At 43.7% G+C, this 14,795-nt stretch overlaps 1 protein-coding gene across 1 annotated transcript; it reads left to right on the top strand.

Annotated features, from left to right (window-relative positions):
- The first annotated feature begins 395 nt into the window (after nt 1-395).
- aco2 (aconitase 2, mitochondrial) lies at nt 396-13,270 on the top strand. The gene is made up of 17 exons (XM_071909756.2): nt 396-435; nt 1,654-1,796; nt 3,236-3,494; nt 4,200-4,292; nt 4,400-4,558; nt 5,084-5,234; nt 5,754-5,858; nt 6,542-6,633; nt 7,724-7,829; nt 8,292-8,449; nt 8,555-8,628; nt 8,845-8,956; nt 9,086-9,364; nt 10,302-10,493; nt 11,115-11,247; nt 12,860-12,981; nt 13,111-13,270. The coding sequence occupies exons 1-17, from the start codon at nt 400-402 to the stop codon at nt 13,243-13,245; spliced, it is 2,349 nt and encodes a 782-aa protein (XP_071765857.2). The 5' UTR covers nt 396-399; the 3' UTR covers nt 13,246-13,270.
- Nucleotides 13,271-14,795: the final 1,525 nt, after the last annotated feature.

Genomic DNA, 14,795 nt, shown 5'->3' with positions numbered 1-14,795 from the left:
ATTTTTTTTATTATTTCTATTTCACAGTAAATTATTTCAAATGATTTATTCTAATTGAAAATTGTTGTGGTTTACGACATGCATATAGAGGGATTCTATCATAAATAAGAGGGGAAAAAAAAAAAAAAAAGTTGGCGGCACCGTCGTCCTTTCAGCTTTGTACATAAGCAAAGAAATCTAAAAATTATTTCTTAGAAAAATGAATTTCCACATAACAACAATGTAGACGTGATACAGAATTCGAATAGCAGTATCCGAGCATTAAGTACATTTTTTTCAACAATCTGAAATAAATACAACCTATATTTATATTGATTTTGTCCTGCGAGGACCTGCGGCGACCACGGCTAACAAAACGTGACGTCACCATTGCTCGACACATCTTTGTCAGTGAACAAAATGGCAACCTACTGTCTGACTGTCGCCCGGCTTCAGGTGAGAGACAAAATCGGCATTTTTACGCATATTTATATACAGTTGAATAATGGCATTTAGTATATTAGATTATTTAAGGTCAGTTTGATGTGAAGCTGACGTAATTAAATCGCTTGGTGCGGCTGCGACGGTTAAAAGAAACGTTAAACAGTCGCCGACCGGCCAGGTCATCGTGTCCCGATTTCACCTCAACGCATCCAGTGGGCAACGAGTTTGTCATTGCCTCACAAAACACGGTTTAGCCCTTAATGTACAAACTGTCAACACAGAAAACGATTACTGTCTTTTCTATAATAATATCAATTTTGTGTGCTTTAAATCGGGTGTTTGACATGTATTAGCAAGGTTAACACAAGGTTAGAGCTCACAGCAACCACACAGTCGCTGGCAGGCGACGTTTAGCTTGTAATACTTCCATGATGCAGACATAGGACTTATTTATTACTGTGCCATGAAAGTCAGTTATTTATATTCTTGACATTGGTGTGACTGAGTGGAAGGTTGCCGGTTCAAATCCCTAACTGCTGGTCCAGGTGCCCTTGAATTACATTACATTCAGTAATGATAAACTGCTGTCATCATTTTTTGCCGTTTGATGTCTGAAGCCTAACGTTAGTTCTGTAATTGATTGATTTTGAAGCTTAACTGTAGTTCTGTAATTTATTTATTTCTGTAGCTTAACGGTCGTTCTGTAATTGATTGACAGCACCTCTTTGCTACTCCCCCCCCCCGACAGTGAAAGTTATTGATCAGTGGTTGTAGGTTCAGCTGTTCACTGCCTGTTCCTTCAGTACAAGGCTCCTCATCATTGTAGTGAAGGACCCACAGATTAGCTGGTCATAGAAGCCTTTTGTGTGCCTGACAGTTTCTTTTCTTGTTATTTTTTTTGTTAATTTTAACCTTTATTTATCCAGGGAAAGTGGACAGCACTCTTGTTATTTTCTAGTGACATCTTGCTTCACCTTCGCACATTTACACATTCAAACTGCAGCTCCAGACACACACACTCTTTCTCTTTGATATGAATTTTCATATACCTTCTTAAACATGTATGAATTCACATGAATCGCCTTTTGGCAGGAAACGCTTCAAGAAATGTGCACTAAAAGGCTGGAAACTGTGTCAAAGAGCGTGTGTCTGGATTTGGCCACTGTTATCTTACTTCTCCTCTCATACTTGTGCTGAAATGACCCTGTGTTGTGTTGTCTCCCCCTCCAGCTGGCCCTGGGCCACGGCGCACGACGCCTGCATGTATCAGCAGCATTCAGCGCCAAGGCCAAAGTGTCTATGAGCCGCTTCGAGCCGTCTTCCTACGTCAACTATGAGAGAATGCAGTCAAACGTCGACGTTGTACGCAAAAGGTCAGCGCTGCTCTAATCTGTTCCAGTGTTTACTCTGGCTCACATCACTGTGGCGTCCAACGCTTCCTTATCTTCCTGAATGTTTGAGGCGTTTGTTTTTCCACACCATTTTTTGTTGTCTTTGGCAACACCAGTCTGTCTGTCTGTCTGTCTGACTCCTGGTGCTCGAATTACTGTGAAGTTCCTGAGAGTCTCTGTGTGGAAGGCAGAGATTTGTTTGTGTGTGTGGAGGGACAAGTGGTGGAGGCTGTGCACACTGAGATGTTTTTGCTTGTTCTGCCCTGTAATTACTTAGTGTTAGCCTAGTTTTAGACTGCTGTAGACTGCTAATTATACGATGAGGCATGATGAACAGTAGCCTATTATTTCACTGGCGTAGTCTCGCATCCCAGTAAGACTACGTCTCCTCTCATGAGCGTGTCTCCATGCTCCTTAGCCTACATGGAATTATCAAATACTGCTAAATATCAAGGCATTTACATAAAGGTACAGTTTGTATAGGCTAATTAATTTGCTCATTTTGATTGTTTGCTCCTTAAATCTTTAAATTTTAAATACATTTATTTAGGGTATGATGGAAAATTACTGAAATGAATACGTTGAACTGTTTCACAACTGCATTGGTTTTAAAGGTCATGAAGTTCTGTTTATAAAATAGTATGGTCAAAAACAGTAACACACTTGAGGACAGACAGTCCCATATACGAACATATACAAAGTTCCTTTTGTGAGCCGTTATCTCTTTTGAACAGAAGTTGCTGTGTAACCGCCATTAGGGCGAGGCTTGTTTGTATGACTGTATAAAACTCACGTGTTGGCTGACAATAGTCAATCAAAACTTGTACTCTTGTAGTGCCTGTCTTGATTCCTCGCTGCGACTAAAGAGCAATCTACTTTTAATCCAGTGACTCTGTCGTTTTTGGTAAAAGTTTTTCTAACAGGGTACAGCACCACAGATGGCCAACAATTATCTATTGATGTCTAATAGTGGAAATGTTTTGCATGAACCTGTATCTTTACCCCTCTGTTATGAAATGTTGAGCTTTTTCAGTTTATCTGCCATTCAGGTAGCTCAAGAAAAATGTAAATCAACACAAAACAAAATGTTGGATAAATGATTTTATTTTAAACGCTATAAACCCTCAGTAGTTCCTTTAAATCAAACTGCATTTATAACACTGCAGTCTTCCCACTTTATCTACTTTATTAATATCCAACATTTTCAGCAGCATGTGTCTACATAACAACACAATTGTTTATATTCTACTTTGTTGCTTGTATTTGTTTTATTTTTATATTCTAGTTGTGTGGTTTATAATCTCTTTCCTTTTCCCTGCTGACTCGTCTTTTTCTGCTGCAGCGACCTAATTTCCCCATGGGGATCAATAAAGTAATAATAAATAATAATAATAAAGTTTCCTCTTCTCTTCCCCCTCCAGACTGAACCGGCCGCTCACCCTGTCAGAGAAGATCGTGTACGGACACCTCGACGATCCCCACAACCAGGAGATCGACCGCGGGCGCACCTACCTGCGGCTGCGGCCCGACCGCGTGGCCATGCAGGACGCCACGGCCCAGATGGCCATGCTGCAGTTCATCAGCAGCGGCCTGCCCAAGGTGGCCGTGCCCTCCACCATCCACTGTGACCACCTGATCGAGGCCCAGGCCGGGGGGCCCAACGACCTCGCCAGGGCGAAGGTGAGGGGTCACAGAGGGTCTGACCCGAGGGTCGAGGGCGCTGTTTCACCGTGAAGTCAGAAAATGATCCGTCAGAACACTACTGTGGTGATTTGACTGCTTTTATATGACAGATATGAACTTAGACATCGTTTACAGTTGTTTTACAGCAGTTGTTTAGCTTAAAGCCTGGCTGTAAAGGTGCTGCGTGAAGCATTTTTAAACATGAATATGTTATTGTCAAATGGATTGTGATACCTTGGTGTAATTACTGTAAACAAATGAGACCAGGGTCAAGACGATCGGTAGCCTCTCTCCCACACCAGTGGTATTGTTAGTGCTAGTGTTTCTCAAACTTAAGACTACATTTCCCATAAACCCTGTTGCTTCCTGTCACAAAGAGGATGTTGCTACTTGTACCTCCTTTCAGGCGTCACTCGGTTTGTTTTCTATTTCACTTACTGAAGAGGATCAACATGTTGGAAGTGATTTCTCCATCTTCCTTTCACTCCTTCCACCATCTGCTGCCAGAAACTCTGAAAGCTTTAGCTCTGTTTGGTATGCAGAGTAGAGGCCGATAGAGACAGAAGACGGTCTACTCGTCGCTGGTCTTGTTTGTTTACAGTAATTGTACTGATGTCTCATACTTAACGAGGTAAAGATCTACTGATGTTAAAATGCTACATGTTGCACCTTTAACTGGCCTTTTCATGGTTCTCCTCGTAGGAAGTTAACCAGGAGGTCTACAACTTCCTGGCCAGTGCCGGGGCAAAATACGGAGTTGGCTTCTGGAAACCCGGCTCCGGAATCATCCATCAGGTATTATAGTTCAATCATATTTGGATTTGATTTTGGCCTAGTGGTAACAAATGTTAGAACCGCTGTTAATTTTGACACGCTCATGTACCGATCTCTTATCCAATCAGATCATCCTGGAGAACTACGCCTACCCGGGAGTGATGCTGATCGGCACGGACTCGCACACACCCAACGGCGGCGGCCTGGGCTCCATCTGCATCGGAGTGGGAGGAGCCGACGCCGTGGATGTCATGGCGGGAATCCCCTGGGAGCTCAAGTGTCCCAATGTTAGCAGAACACCCAGCTTTCCACATATGAAATGTTGCAGGCTTTGATTGGGGAAACGACAAATGTGAATACTAGCAATGAATGTATATCAAGAGTTGGCACATATGTTGAGTTCCATGCTCATTGTGTACTGGGGGAATGCATGAACGCTAAAAATTTTGACCTTTGTCAACTATTTACAGAGGTGGAAAGTCTACTGAAATATTTTTTTTAAGTAAAAGCGCTGTTACTTCGGTTAAATTTTACTCAAATTTTACTCTAGTGATGAAATTTTTACTACTTTTTTTAAAATCATATCAACAAAGCTAGTATAAACTATGAGACATGAAGTCCAGAATCGTCCTGTTTTACTGTGAATGACTCGCACTGAAGGAGTACAGCTTTTTTTTTTTTTTAGCAATCATAGAAGTATTGATCAAAAATCTATTCTAGTAGGGTTAGAGTAGTTGTAATCAGTTACTTTCCACTTCCAAACTATTAACCCTGATTACTTCACCAAGCTCTTCTTCTGTGGTCCATGACAGGTGATTGGGGTGAAGCTGACCGGCTCCCTGTCTGGCTGGACGTCTCCTAAAGACGTCATCCTGAAGGTGGCCGGCATCCTGACGGTGAAGGGAGGCACCGGAGCCATCGTAGAGTACCATGGACCCGGGGTCGACTCCATCTCCTGCACCGGTCAGTGGAAATAACAGCCGGCGCTGTTTCTAAATCCTGTTTGATCTGAGTTAGTAGGATGCCTTTTGTTTACAACCAGCATGCGGTTAGTATTCAGGGCTTTGGCACTACCAGGATTATGACTCCACTCCAAAATACATCTGTAATGAAGCAGTAATTATTTGTTGCCTCCTTCTTACTTTTCAAATTAAAACAACCACATAAAGGCAGAAGCTTAGTCACAGCCATTGTGGATCGAAAGACTTGTAATTTTGTCATGAATCACTTCTTTATGGCTTTGTCTGGAACTCACAAATTGGTTCCAGTGAGTTTAGTTTAAGTTTGTATGTTTTTATTCCGGCTCCAGGAAACTTGGGCATGCATCGTTCTTCGTCTGTAAGCTCTCGGCTCACATTTAACACTCCGCCAACTTTATATAACCTGTTATACCGTACGTGCTTATTTGCTGCATGGTGTCAGAGCCAACGTGTAGAAACGATGTGACGGTCCCTCTGATGTGTCGGTCTTGTTGTGCTGCAGGAATGGCCACCATCTGCAACATGGGAGCGGAGATCGGAGCCACAACCTCCGTGTTTCCCTACAACCACCGCATGAGGACGTACCTGGAGAAGACCGGGCGAGGAGGTACGTTCAGCTTTCAGAGTGAACATGTCAATGCTTTTTTTTTGTTTGTTTTTATCACTTTGCACATTGATAGAGGAAGAAAGAAAGATAGAAAACAGACTAAAGGGTCTGGCTCGTTTGGCGACGTCCTGGGTTCGACTCTGGCTCAAGACCTTTGTCGCACCTTTACTGTCTTTCTCCACTGTCAACTATCAAAAAAAACAAAAATGCCCCCCCAAAAAAAGAAACAAAACAGAAAGAAGAACAAGGAAACAAAATACTAATTTGTTTAGGGTGAGCTTGTAGACCATCTCACATCAAAACAAATGGAAAGATTCAAATAAACAAAATCAAGATGACAAGAAAAGATGCCACATGAAAATACATAAAATGACAAAGATTACAATTGCTGTAATACAGAAATTGGAATCATAGGGGAAGTGAAGGTGTGTGCGTCTTAACCTGTGTGTGTGTGTGTGTGTGTGGGAATGCATTTGCACACTTTTGTGGAAGACCTGCAGGTTATAGATGTGTTTTTTTTTTTTGTACATGGATCCTAAACAAGTAGGTTTGTGGTTTATATGGGAAATATACAGTGTGAGGGGCTTGCTTGGCTATTCGGGGAAGTCGGGGAACTCTGAAGATCGGCGCACAGAATCTGTTTTCCTCATCGCTCCTCCTCTGTCCTCTTCATCTCCTCTCAGAGATCTCTGCCCTGGCTGATGAATACTCCGACTTGCTGGTACCGGACGAGGGCTGCAAGTACGACCAGGTCATCGAGATCAACCTGGACGAGGTCCGTCTCTCAAAACTGTTTTGGTGTTTTTCAGACGTGTATTCCAGATGGGGAGAGTCGGGGAATTTGATAAACAGTTTGAGAAAGTTCATTGCATTAGATGGTTTTCAACCCAGCTGTAGTGGAAACCAGACGGTTTACCCCTTTAGAAAACAACATTAACAAACCAGGAAGGAATAAAATCTTTAGGTCATTAAAGTGCTCCGATTTATTTTTGGAAAGGCACTGAAATGTCATGAACTTTTACATCGGGCCACAGCTGGGAAGCTCATATAGACTGTAGGGCCTTGGCATCACAGAATGCTGTCATATATCAAGAATACATACGTTAAATACGTTTTTGGTCAGACATTTACATTGAAATAACAGTTACATTATTACAGTTACATGAATGACATATAATATGTCTTCTTTCAGGGTCTGTCCAGTCTTTTTTTTTAAACAACTAAAAGAAAAAAGTCTGCAGTCCAGCAATAACATTCAAATCTAGCCAGACAACACAAAACACAGAGCATCAAAATGAAGACACAAGAAACAAAAAAAAAAACACCCTAGGAAATCTACATAGCATAAACAGCACGTACCTGGTCCAAATACAAATTATGCTAAGGTAGGTAGCATCAAACCTTTATATCCAACAACTGGGCAAGGAATGGGCCTCATACTTCATTAAATAGCTCTTCCCTTCCAGCCACTCTATAAGTAACCCGCTCATAACTTGCCATTGTACTTAATACCTCTATCCATTCCTTAAAAGTGGATAAGGTGGAAGATTTCCAGTGGCGTAGAGTTATCCTACATCCTGTTATCATAGCTAAGCGGCACCATGATTTCTGGCATTTTGACATTTCAACATTGTCTGGTAGTAATCCCAAGAGACATATTGTGGGATTTTTGATCAAGTGTATTCCAAACATCTTTTTACGCATTTCTTAATAAGTATTGCACTGTTACTATTGGAACTTGACTGTTATTAGTCATTGCAGATTGTGTGTGTGTGTGAGAGAGCAGGAGAGCAAAGTTCACAGCATGTACAACACAATATTTGACAACAGTTGATTTACTTGAACACTCTGCTGTTCATCTCTAGCTGAAGCCGCACATCAACGGACCGTTCACCCCTGACCTGGCCCACCCAGTGTCCGACATCGGTGCCGTGGCTGAGAAGAGCGGCTGGCCGCTGGAGGTCAAAGTCGGTGAGCGCTGACCTGAGATCACTCTGCTGCACAGCTTGATCCATAGTTACCTCGATAACATTTATAAGCCTAGATATGTCACCTTCCAGTAGTTGATTATTGGTTGGGTAGATAAATGTTCAAGGAGCGTTAATCTGTGAGTTGGTGCTCTTTGGTTATCCAGGTTGGATCTGAATTTCAAACAAAGGATACCAAGTAGACAAAATAGAGATTTTAGATTTTTCATTAAGTCTAGTTTTATTTTTGCTTCAGTTTATTTTTAAGGCCTAGTTTTTGTCGTAGTTTTAGTTTACTATGATAACAACACACTGTTTGATTGACAGGTGATCTCTGCAAAGTGCAGTGCTGAAACACCACCTCAATAAGCGCTTAGCACCAAAGATGGGCACAAAATCTAAAAAAAAAAAAGCAAGGAACTCCTAGATTACCACTTTTAAATCTCTGGCTTCTTCCTCCTCTCAGGTCTGATCGGCAGCTGTACCAACTCCAGCTACGAGGACATGGGCCGGGCCGCTTCTCTGGCCAAGCAGGCTCTGGATAAAGGCCTGAAGTGCAAGGCCCAGTTCACCGTGACCCCCGGCTCGGAGCAGATCCGCGCCACCATCGAGAGAGACGGATACGTGAGTGCCGGCACACTAAGAGACAGAGTCACGCCTCCCTATACAGGTGATTTAGCTTGAACTTGGAGTGATAGAAGCTAAAATGTGTTTGTTGTTTCTTTCTAGTCAAAGATCCTCAGCGATGTTGGAGGTGTGGTCCTGGCCAACGCATGTGGACCCTGCATCGGACAGTGGGACAGGTAGACTCAACATACAACATGCCACATGCTTCACATATCATCTACATATAAGCCATTTGGTGCAGACTTGTATGCAAAGTGCCTCACAGTACCGTCAAATCATGTATTTTAACCCCTAACTTTGATGTGTTGGTGCCATGCTCGACACGTGGGTGTGTTTATGTAGGTGAAGATACTGTGTGAGGTTCTCATCAGTGTGTGTGTGTTTGTGTTCAGGCGCGATGTGAAAAAGGGAGAGAAGAACACCATCGTCACTTCCTTCAACAGGAACTTCACTGCCAGGAACGATGCCAACCCCGCAACACACGCCTTCGTTACCTCACCTGAGGTAAACACACACATTCACACAAAACTACGCCTCTCTGCTAGTAGTTTAACACATTGTCTGCTAGTTTGGACACTTTCAAGTACACACAAAGCACAGTTTCGAGCTAAACGTCCCCCTCTTCCTCTTCAGATCGTCACTGCTCTGGCCATCGCCGGCACTCTGAGCTTCAACCCGGAGACCGACTACCTTACGGCCCCCAACGGCGAGAAGTTCAAGCTGGAGCCCCCCAGCGGAGACGAGCTGCCGGCCAGGGACTTCGACCCGGGCCAGGACACCTATCAGCACCCCCCCGCCGACGGCAGCGGCCTCAAGGTGGACGTCAGTCCTGAGAGCAACCGGCTGCAGCTGCTGGAGCCTTTTGACAAGTGGAGCGGAGGCGATCTGGAGAACCTGCAGGTCCTCATCAAGGTCAGTGGGGCGAGACCGGGGTGTAAAGGAAGAAGAGCAGGAAACTTTTCTTTCTTTTCTTTCTTTTATTTATTTTGCACAGTTTAAAACAAGGAAGAGAAGACATGAGAAGCAAAAAAACAAAGGTAGCAGTATGTAGTGCAGGGTAAGAGGCCCTAAGGGGCTTATTCATGGCCTCTACCTAAGTAATAAACATTATTACAACAGAGTAAAAGATGAAAAAAACAAAAATTACCATTTTCTTCCAGCAGCAGCAGTGACTGAAAGATTTTAAGATTCACCAGCAACTATTTTACCAAATAAATGCAATATTTAGAAATGAAAAGAACCTCCAGGCGATGGCAGTTTGCCTGTCAGTGCGGCTGGAAGAGTAAATAAACTTCCCAAGCACAGCCAGAGATTAACCAGCAGTTGGCTCGTGTCATTTCCCACCTTGGATGGGACGTTGGTTTTGGTCGAGACTGTGTGGTGAAATAATAACTCTCATTCTCAAACCCAGATATGATACAATTTGTCTGGGTTGGGAATTTACATTTTAGCTACTACACTTACTATACTGTGATCCTTCTTTGTTATCAGTGTGGGAAATTAACTCACCAGCTGGTAAATTTTGACTGTGGCTGGTACGTTTGTCTACTCTAACCTGCACTATTGCAGGTGATCGTCTTCCTTTTGAAGGTATTTTTAAAATGTAGTTAGTTGGTAAAATGGGGGAAATGGTTTCAGCTGTACCAGCCGCTGTGGCTAGCAGACCAAGAAGTTAGTCTCCTGCCCTGCTTCTCCCTACTCACCTTCAAACAAAAGCTTGATTTTTGTGTTGAAATCATATCGTCCTGTCGCAGTTCCTCCACTTCTTCACTGCTTCCGTGGTGAGAATGGAGATGTTTTGATAATGGAGATGTACTGACCTCTCTCTCACCTGCCCCTCTCCCTGCAGGTGAAGGGCAAATGCACCACAGACCACATCAGCGCCGCCGGGCCGTGGCTGAAGTTCCGCGGCCACCTGGACAACATCTCCAACAACATGCTGATCGGAGCGGTCAACATCGAGAACGACGCCGTCAACAAGATCAAGAACCAGCTGACGGGGGAGTTCGGAGGAGTGCCTGATGTCGCCCGTCACTACAAGGTGACGAACCGGACTGGTTCTGACCCGGATCAAAGCCTTTCTTCGGCAGCATACGACTACTGTCTTCAGGAAGGCTACAATGCTGAAATTGGGCTTCAGAGACATTGGAGTTCATTTCCATCAAAAGTTTAACTTAATCGTCTAGGATTTGTTCAAAATGGGTCCATTTTGATGAGCATTTTGAGGCCTTACAGTATCACAAGGCACATTTCCTCTCTGTCATATCTCCCATATCTTCCCCCTCTACTTGCTCTAATATGCTGTTATCTTGGAGTCATAAAAACCCCTTCTACTTTCCTTAGCTCCTATTTTTCTTATTCCTTTTCCTCGACTTGCCCTTATCTTGCAGTCACAAAAAATCCCTTCTACCTCTTTAGCTCCTATTTTTCTCATTTCTTTTCCTAGCACTTAGCTCATATTTCTCTTACTTCCTCTCCTAGCACTTTACTTCTAATCATTCTTGGCTCACAGTAATATTTTTGTCATGACACTGTGGTTCTGACCCTTGTACTCCTTTTTGACAGATGCTTGAAATGTTGGTGACCAAAGCATTGAGGGTTATTCTACTTTTGTGAATATATATTGCCTCTCCCAACCTTCTTTCCCTCCCGGTGTGCACAGGCCAACGGTCTGTCGTGGGTGGTGGTGGGAGACGACAACTACGGCGAGGGCTCCAGCAGGGAGCACGCTGCGCTGGAGCCCAGGCACCTGGGAGGCCGAGTCATCATCGTCAAGAGCTTCGCCAGGATCCACGGTACGCATGAACACTGCAGGGGAGAGGGGGGAGGGGAGGGGGGGGTTTAAGATTCAGTATGTGACCGGAAGTCTCTCAAGCCCTATTGACATGGGACTAATACTGCCTGAGGACATCCAGTGATGATAAGTGATCATTTATAATGTTTGATCATCTCAAAATGATGTTTGAGGCGAATCTGCCATGTCTGTAATTTGTAGAGATTCCAGTGCAAAATATTTTATTAAATTATTTTAGTGAAGAAAGAGGTCCCACGATAATACTAATCCCATATGAATTGAACTCTCAGTAATTTCGGCTGTAATTTGCCTTTGCCATGTGATTTCTATGCCTTCAATTAGATGTGCAATTTCTCTCTTTCTGCCTGTCATGGAAAATGGAGGCATTAGTGGAATCTACTGTATAGAGAAAGGTTTTGAATGTTAACTTGAAGTTTTGCTTCTCTAAATCAGAAAGAGACAAAGAATAAAATCTTGACCTTATATAATTGTATCTGGGACACTGGTGATTTCAGCAAATTTCATTATCCCGTGCGAATGCATTTCATGAAACGCAGATGCTGGTGGGGGATTTATTTGATTAATTACATGCGGTCCCCACATAAATCTAGTCGTGTGCGAATATGGCTTTAGTGCTTGAGCCAGCATCGTCCTTAAAGGATAAGGCCGGTGTTTTTTAATGCACTGCTTACCGTCAACAAATCCTATGAAAATAACAAAATCAACAATGCGTTTGCTCTACTCCCGTTACTTTCTGACTTCCCGCGTACCGTTTTTAGCCGTCAACCCGGAAGTCACTGGCTCCAATTGTAAGCTAAAAACCTTGAAATTCAGCTCACAAAGACATAGTTTACATTTTAAAAATCGCTAACTGTTACCATGAAAAGTCAGGCTGTTGTAGTTATTACCAAATCAAATTCAAATGGGAACAAATTCTTCATTACGCCGGGGACTATTTTCGGTGCTACGGAACTACTTTCCTGAGATCGCAAAGTGTTTACAGCCGGCTTATTAAGTTGTTTGAGGAAAAAGTCGGCCGGCCCGGTGCATCGTGATGATGAAATCTGTTGCCCAGAGCAACGGCATGGCTCTGTGACGTGTTTTTAATCGTTTTTTTAATACAATGGAGTTCTATGGCTGCTGGGACATGAGGCTGCATTGGACACCGGCTGCATGGACGAGACTTGTTGGCAAAACAAAATCATTGTTGATTTTTTTATTTTCATAGGATTTGTTGACGGTAAGCAATGCATTAAAAAACACCGGCTTTATCCTTTAAGGTAACAAAGTGCTGATCTTCCCCTGACTTCGTCTCTGGAGTTGGGGGTTCTCAACGTTTTCGCTCCATGATCCCCCAAAACAAATCGCGTCTTACTCTATTGAATGGCTTCACAACATCAACCAATTATTTTTCCTTTTCAGGTTATTTTACATAAAGGGTGTTTCCAATTTTACAACCGTGGTCCTTAGACATAGAGAAGTAACGGTTGTTTTACTTGAGTTGAGTGTGAAAACTTGGACTTTAGCATTTACATTTCTTCATACTTCTCATTTCCACACGCCTTTCAGACGTCTACTCAGCTAACAAGTGTTTCTCTCCTTCCTGCTGTCAGAAACGAACCTGAAGAAGCAGGGTCTGCTGCCGCTGACCTTCAACAACCCATCAGACTACGACAAGATCCGCCCCGACGACAAGATCTCCATCAGAGGACTCAAAAGCTTCACTCCCGGACAGGTGGGTGGCTCGTCCGCAGTCCGTTTCCTCCTCCGATCTCATCAGCAATTGACATTTAAAGTCGGTGATGATTCTGTTTTGTGATGACACCGCTCTTCCTCTTCCTCCTCCTCCCCCCCCCCCCCACAGCCTCTGGCCGCTGTAGTGAAGCACAGCGACGGCAGCGAGGAGTCCCTGCAGCTCAACCACACCTTCAACGAGACGCAGATCGAATGGTTCCAGGCAGGCTCCGCCCTCAACAGGATGAAGTCGCTGCAGAAGTGAGGAAGAGGAAGAAGAAGAAGAAGAAGAGGGGAATGTGGGGGGAGGGGGGGGGGACAGGCAAGGGGGTGGGGGGATGAAGAATGTAGAAGCTGTTGATGATTCTTCCATCATCGACACTGGCGTACGACTCGGACAGAAGCGGTGTGTCTCCTGTATACCTCTTAGAGTAAAGAATCGTTATATTGCTTCAGACTCCAAGTGGTACGCTAATGTTGATGATGGAACGTATCGACTGGTCTGTGGTCAGATGTTTCTGAAAGCCTTCAAGCGCTGCAGTAGGTGTGTGAGGTTCGGGAAGCTGATCCTGAGACTGTGGATGAAGAGTCGGGCATTAGGAGGAGGGGATTCGGTGTGTGAGTGTGTATGAGGTTTTTGCGCTGAAATAACAATGACGCACCACTCATGTAGCTTTAACCCCCCCTAGTCCCATTCAGTACCGTGCAATTCAGTCCTCAGCTACTGTCATGCAAACACAAACCTTATGTTGCTGTAAGGAAATATGGGAATCAGTCCAGTTCAAAATGGATACCAGTTCAGTCAAACAAGCTCTTGAAGATACTGTAAGCTGCTAGTGTTTCGAAGTCCTAACCAGCGTTTGAGCTCAGACTCTGTGTTGTGAAAACAAAGGGAAGCTCGCTGCTGATGCTGGACATGGACACACACACAACACACACAACACACACACACGCACACACACACTAATCTTTGACCGGAAAGCAGTGACACGACACGCTGCCAGCTGCGGTGCTGCCGGTGTGTCAGCAGCTGTTCAAATAGATCGGTACGGCTTGGAAGTCAGACCGACCTCATACTGGAGCTGAGCCAGCTTGACGTAGCCAATCACCTTGTTGCTTCAGCGCTGTGTTTGAGACTGCATGGCAAAACAAATCTGCTTTAGTGATTTACTGTAATTCAACCTGCCTTTTGTGTGTTTTAAAGGAAAAATCCACCTTGAAACACTGTTAAAAAAAAAACCAGCTATTGGTGATGTACGTTGCATTTCCGGGCCTGTTTTGTTGTTCGGTGATGTATTTTTTCTTATTGTGATGTCATGTCCGAATATTTCCAGCAGCTACAATGGAGTTGTTGAAAGGCATTCTGGGAAATGTAGGAAATCACAAACTGAAGTAGAAGTAGACAGGTTTAGGGAAAGTGTATACACCAGTAAATTACAAAAATTCATCACAAAATGACTCCTGGAGGGCGTTGAACATCACAGATTGATGGTATCTAACAGTGTGAGAGGATCTGAAGGAGGATTTTTCCTTTGAGGCTCCATCCATATCCCATAGGGCAGCATGTTATCGTCCATCACAGTGTATATTGTCAATGTTACAAAAGGTTGCAGATTCGCCCCTACTAGTATACAGAGGCACTTGTCCGTGCTTTACCACTGTGTAACATACCTGACCCTCTCCTTCCCTTCTCCTCACTTCTCTCCCTGTAAATCCTAAACCTCTTCACACACTGTTTATTTATTTTTCTCTGGCAAAAAGTTCAGATCCTGCGTGCATTTTAATAATAAAAAAAAGCATGTTTTTCTTGTGTCA

The sequence above is a fragment of the Centroberyx gerrardi genome, chromosome 20 (genome assembly GCF_048128805.1).
Source record: "Centroberyx gerrardi isolate f3 chromosome 20, fCenGer3.hap1.cur.20231027, whole genome shotgun sequence".
NCBI lineage: Eukaryota > Metazoa > Chordata > Actinopteri > Beryciformes > Berycidae > Centroberyx > Centroberyx gerrardi.
Note: the sequence above shows the minus strand (reverse complement) of the source record. Positions and strands in the feature narration are given on the sequence as shown.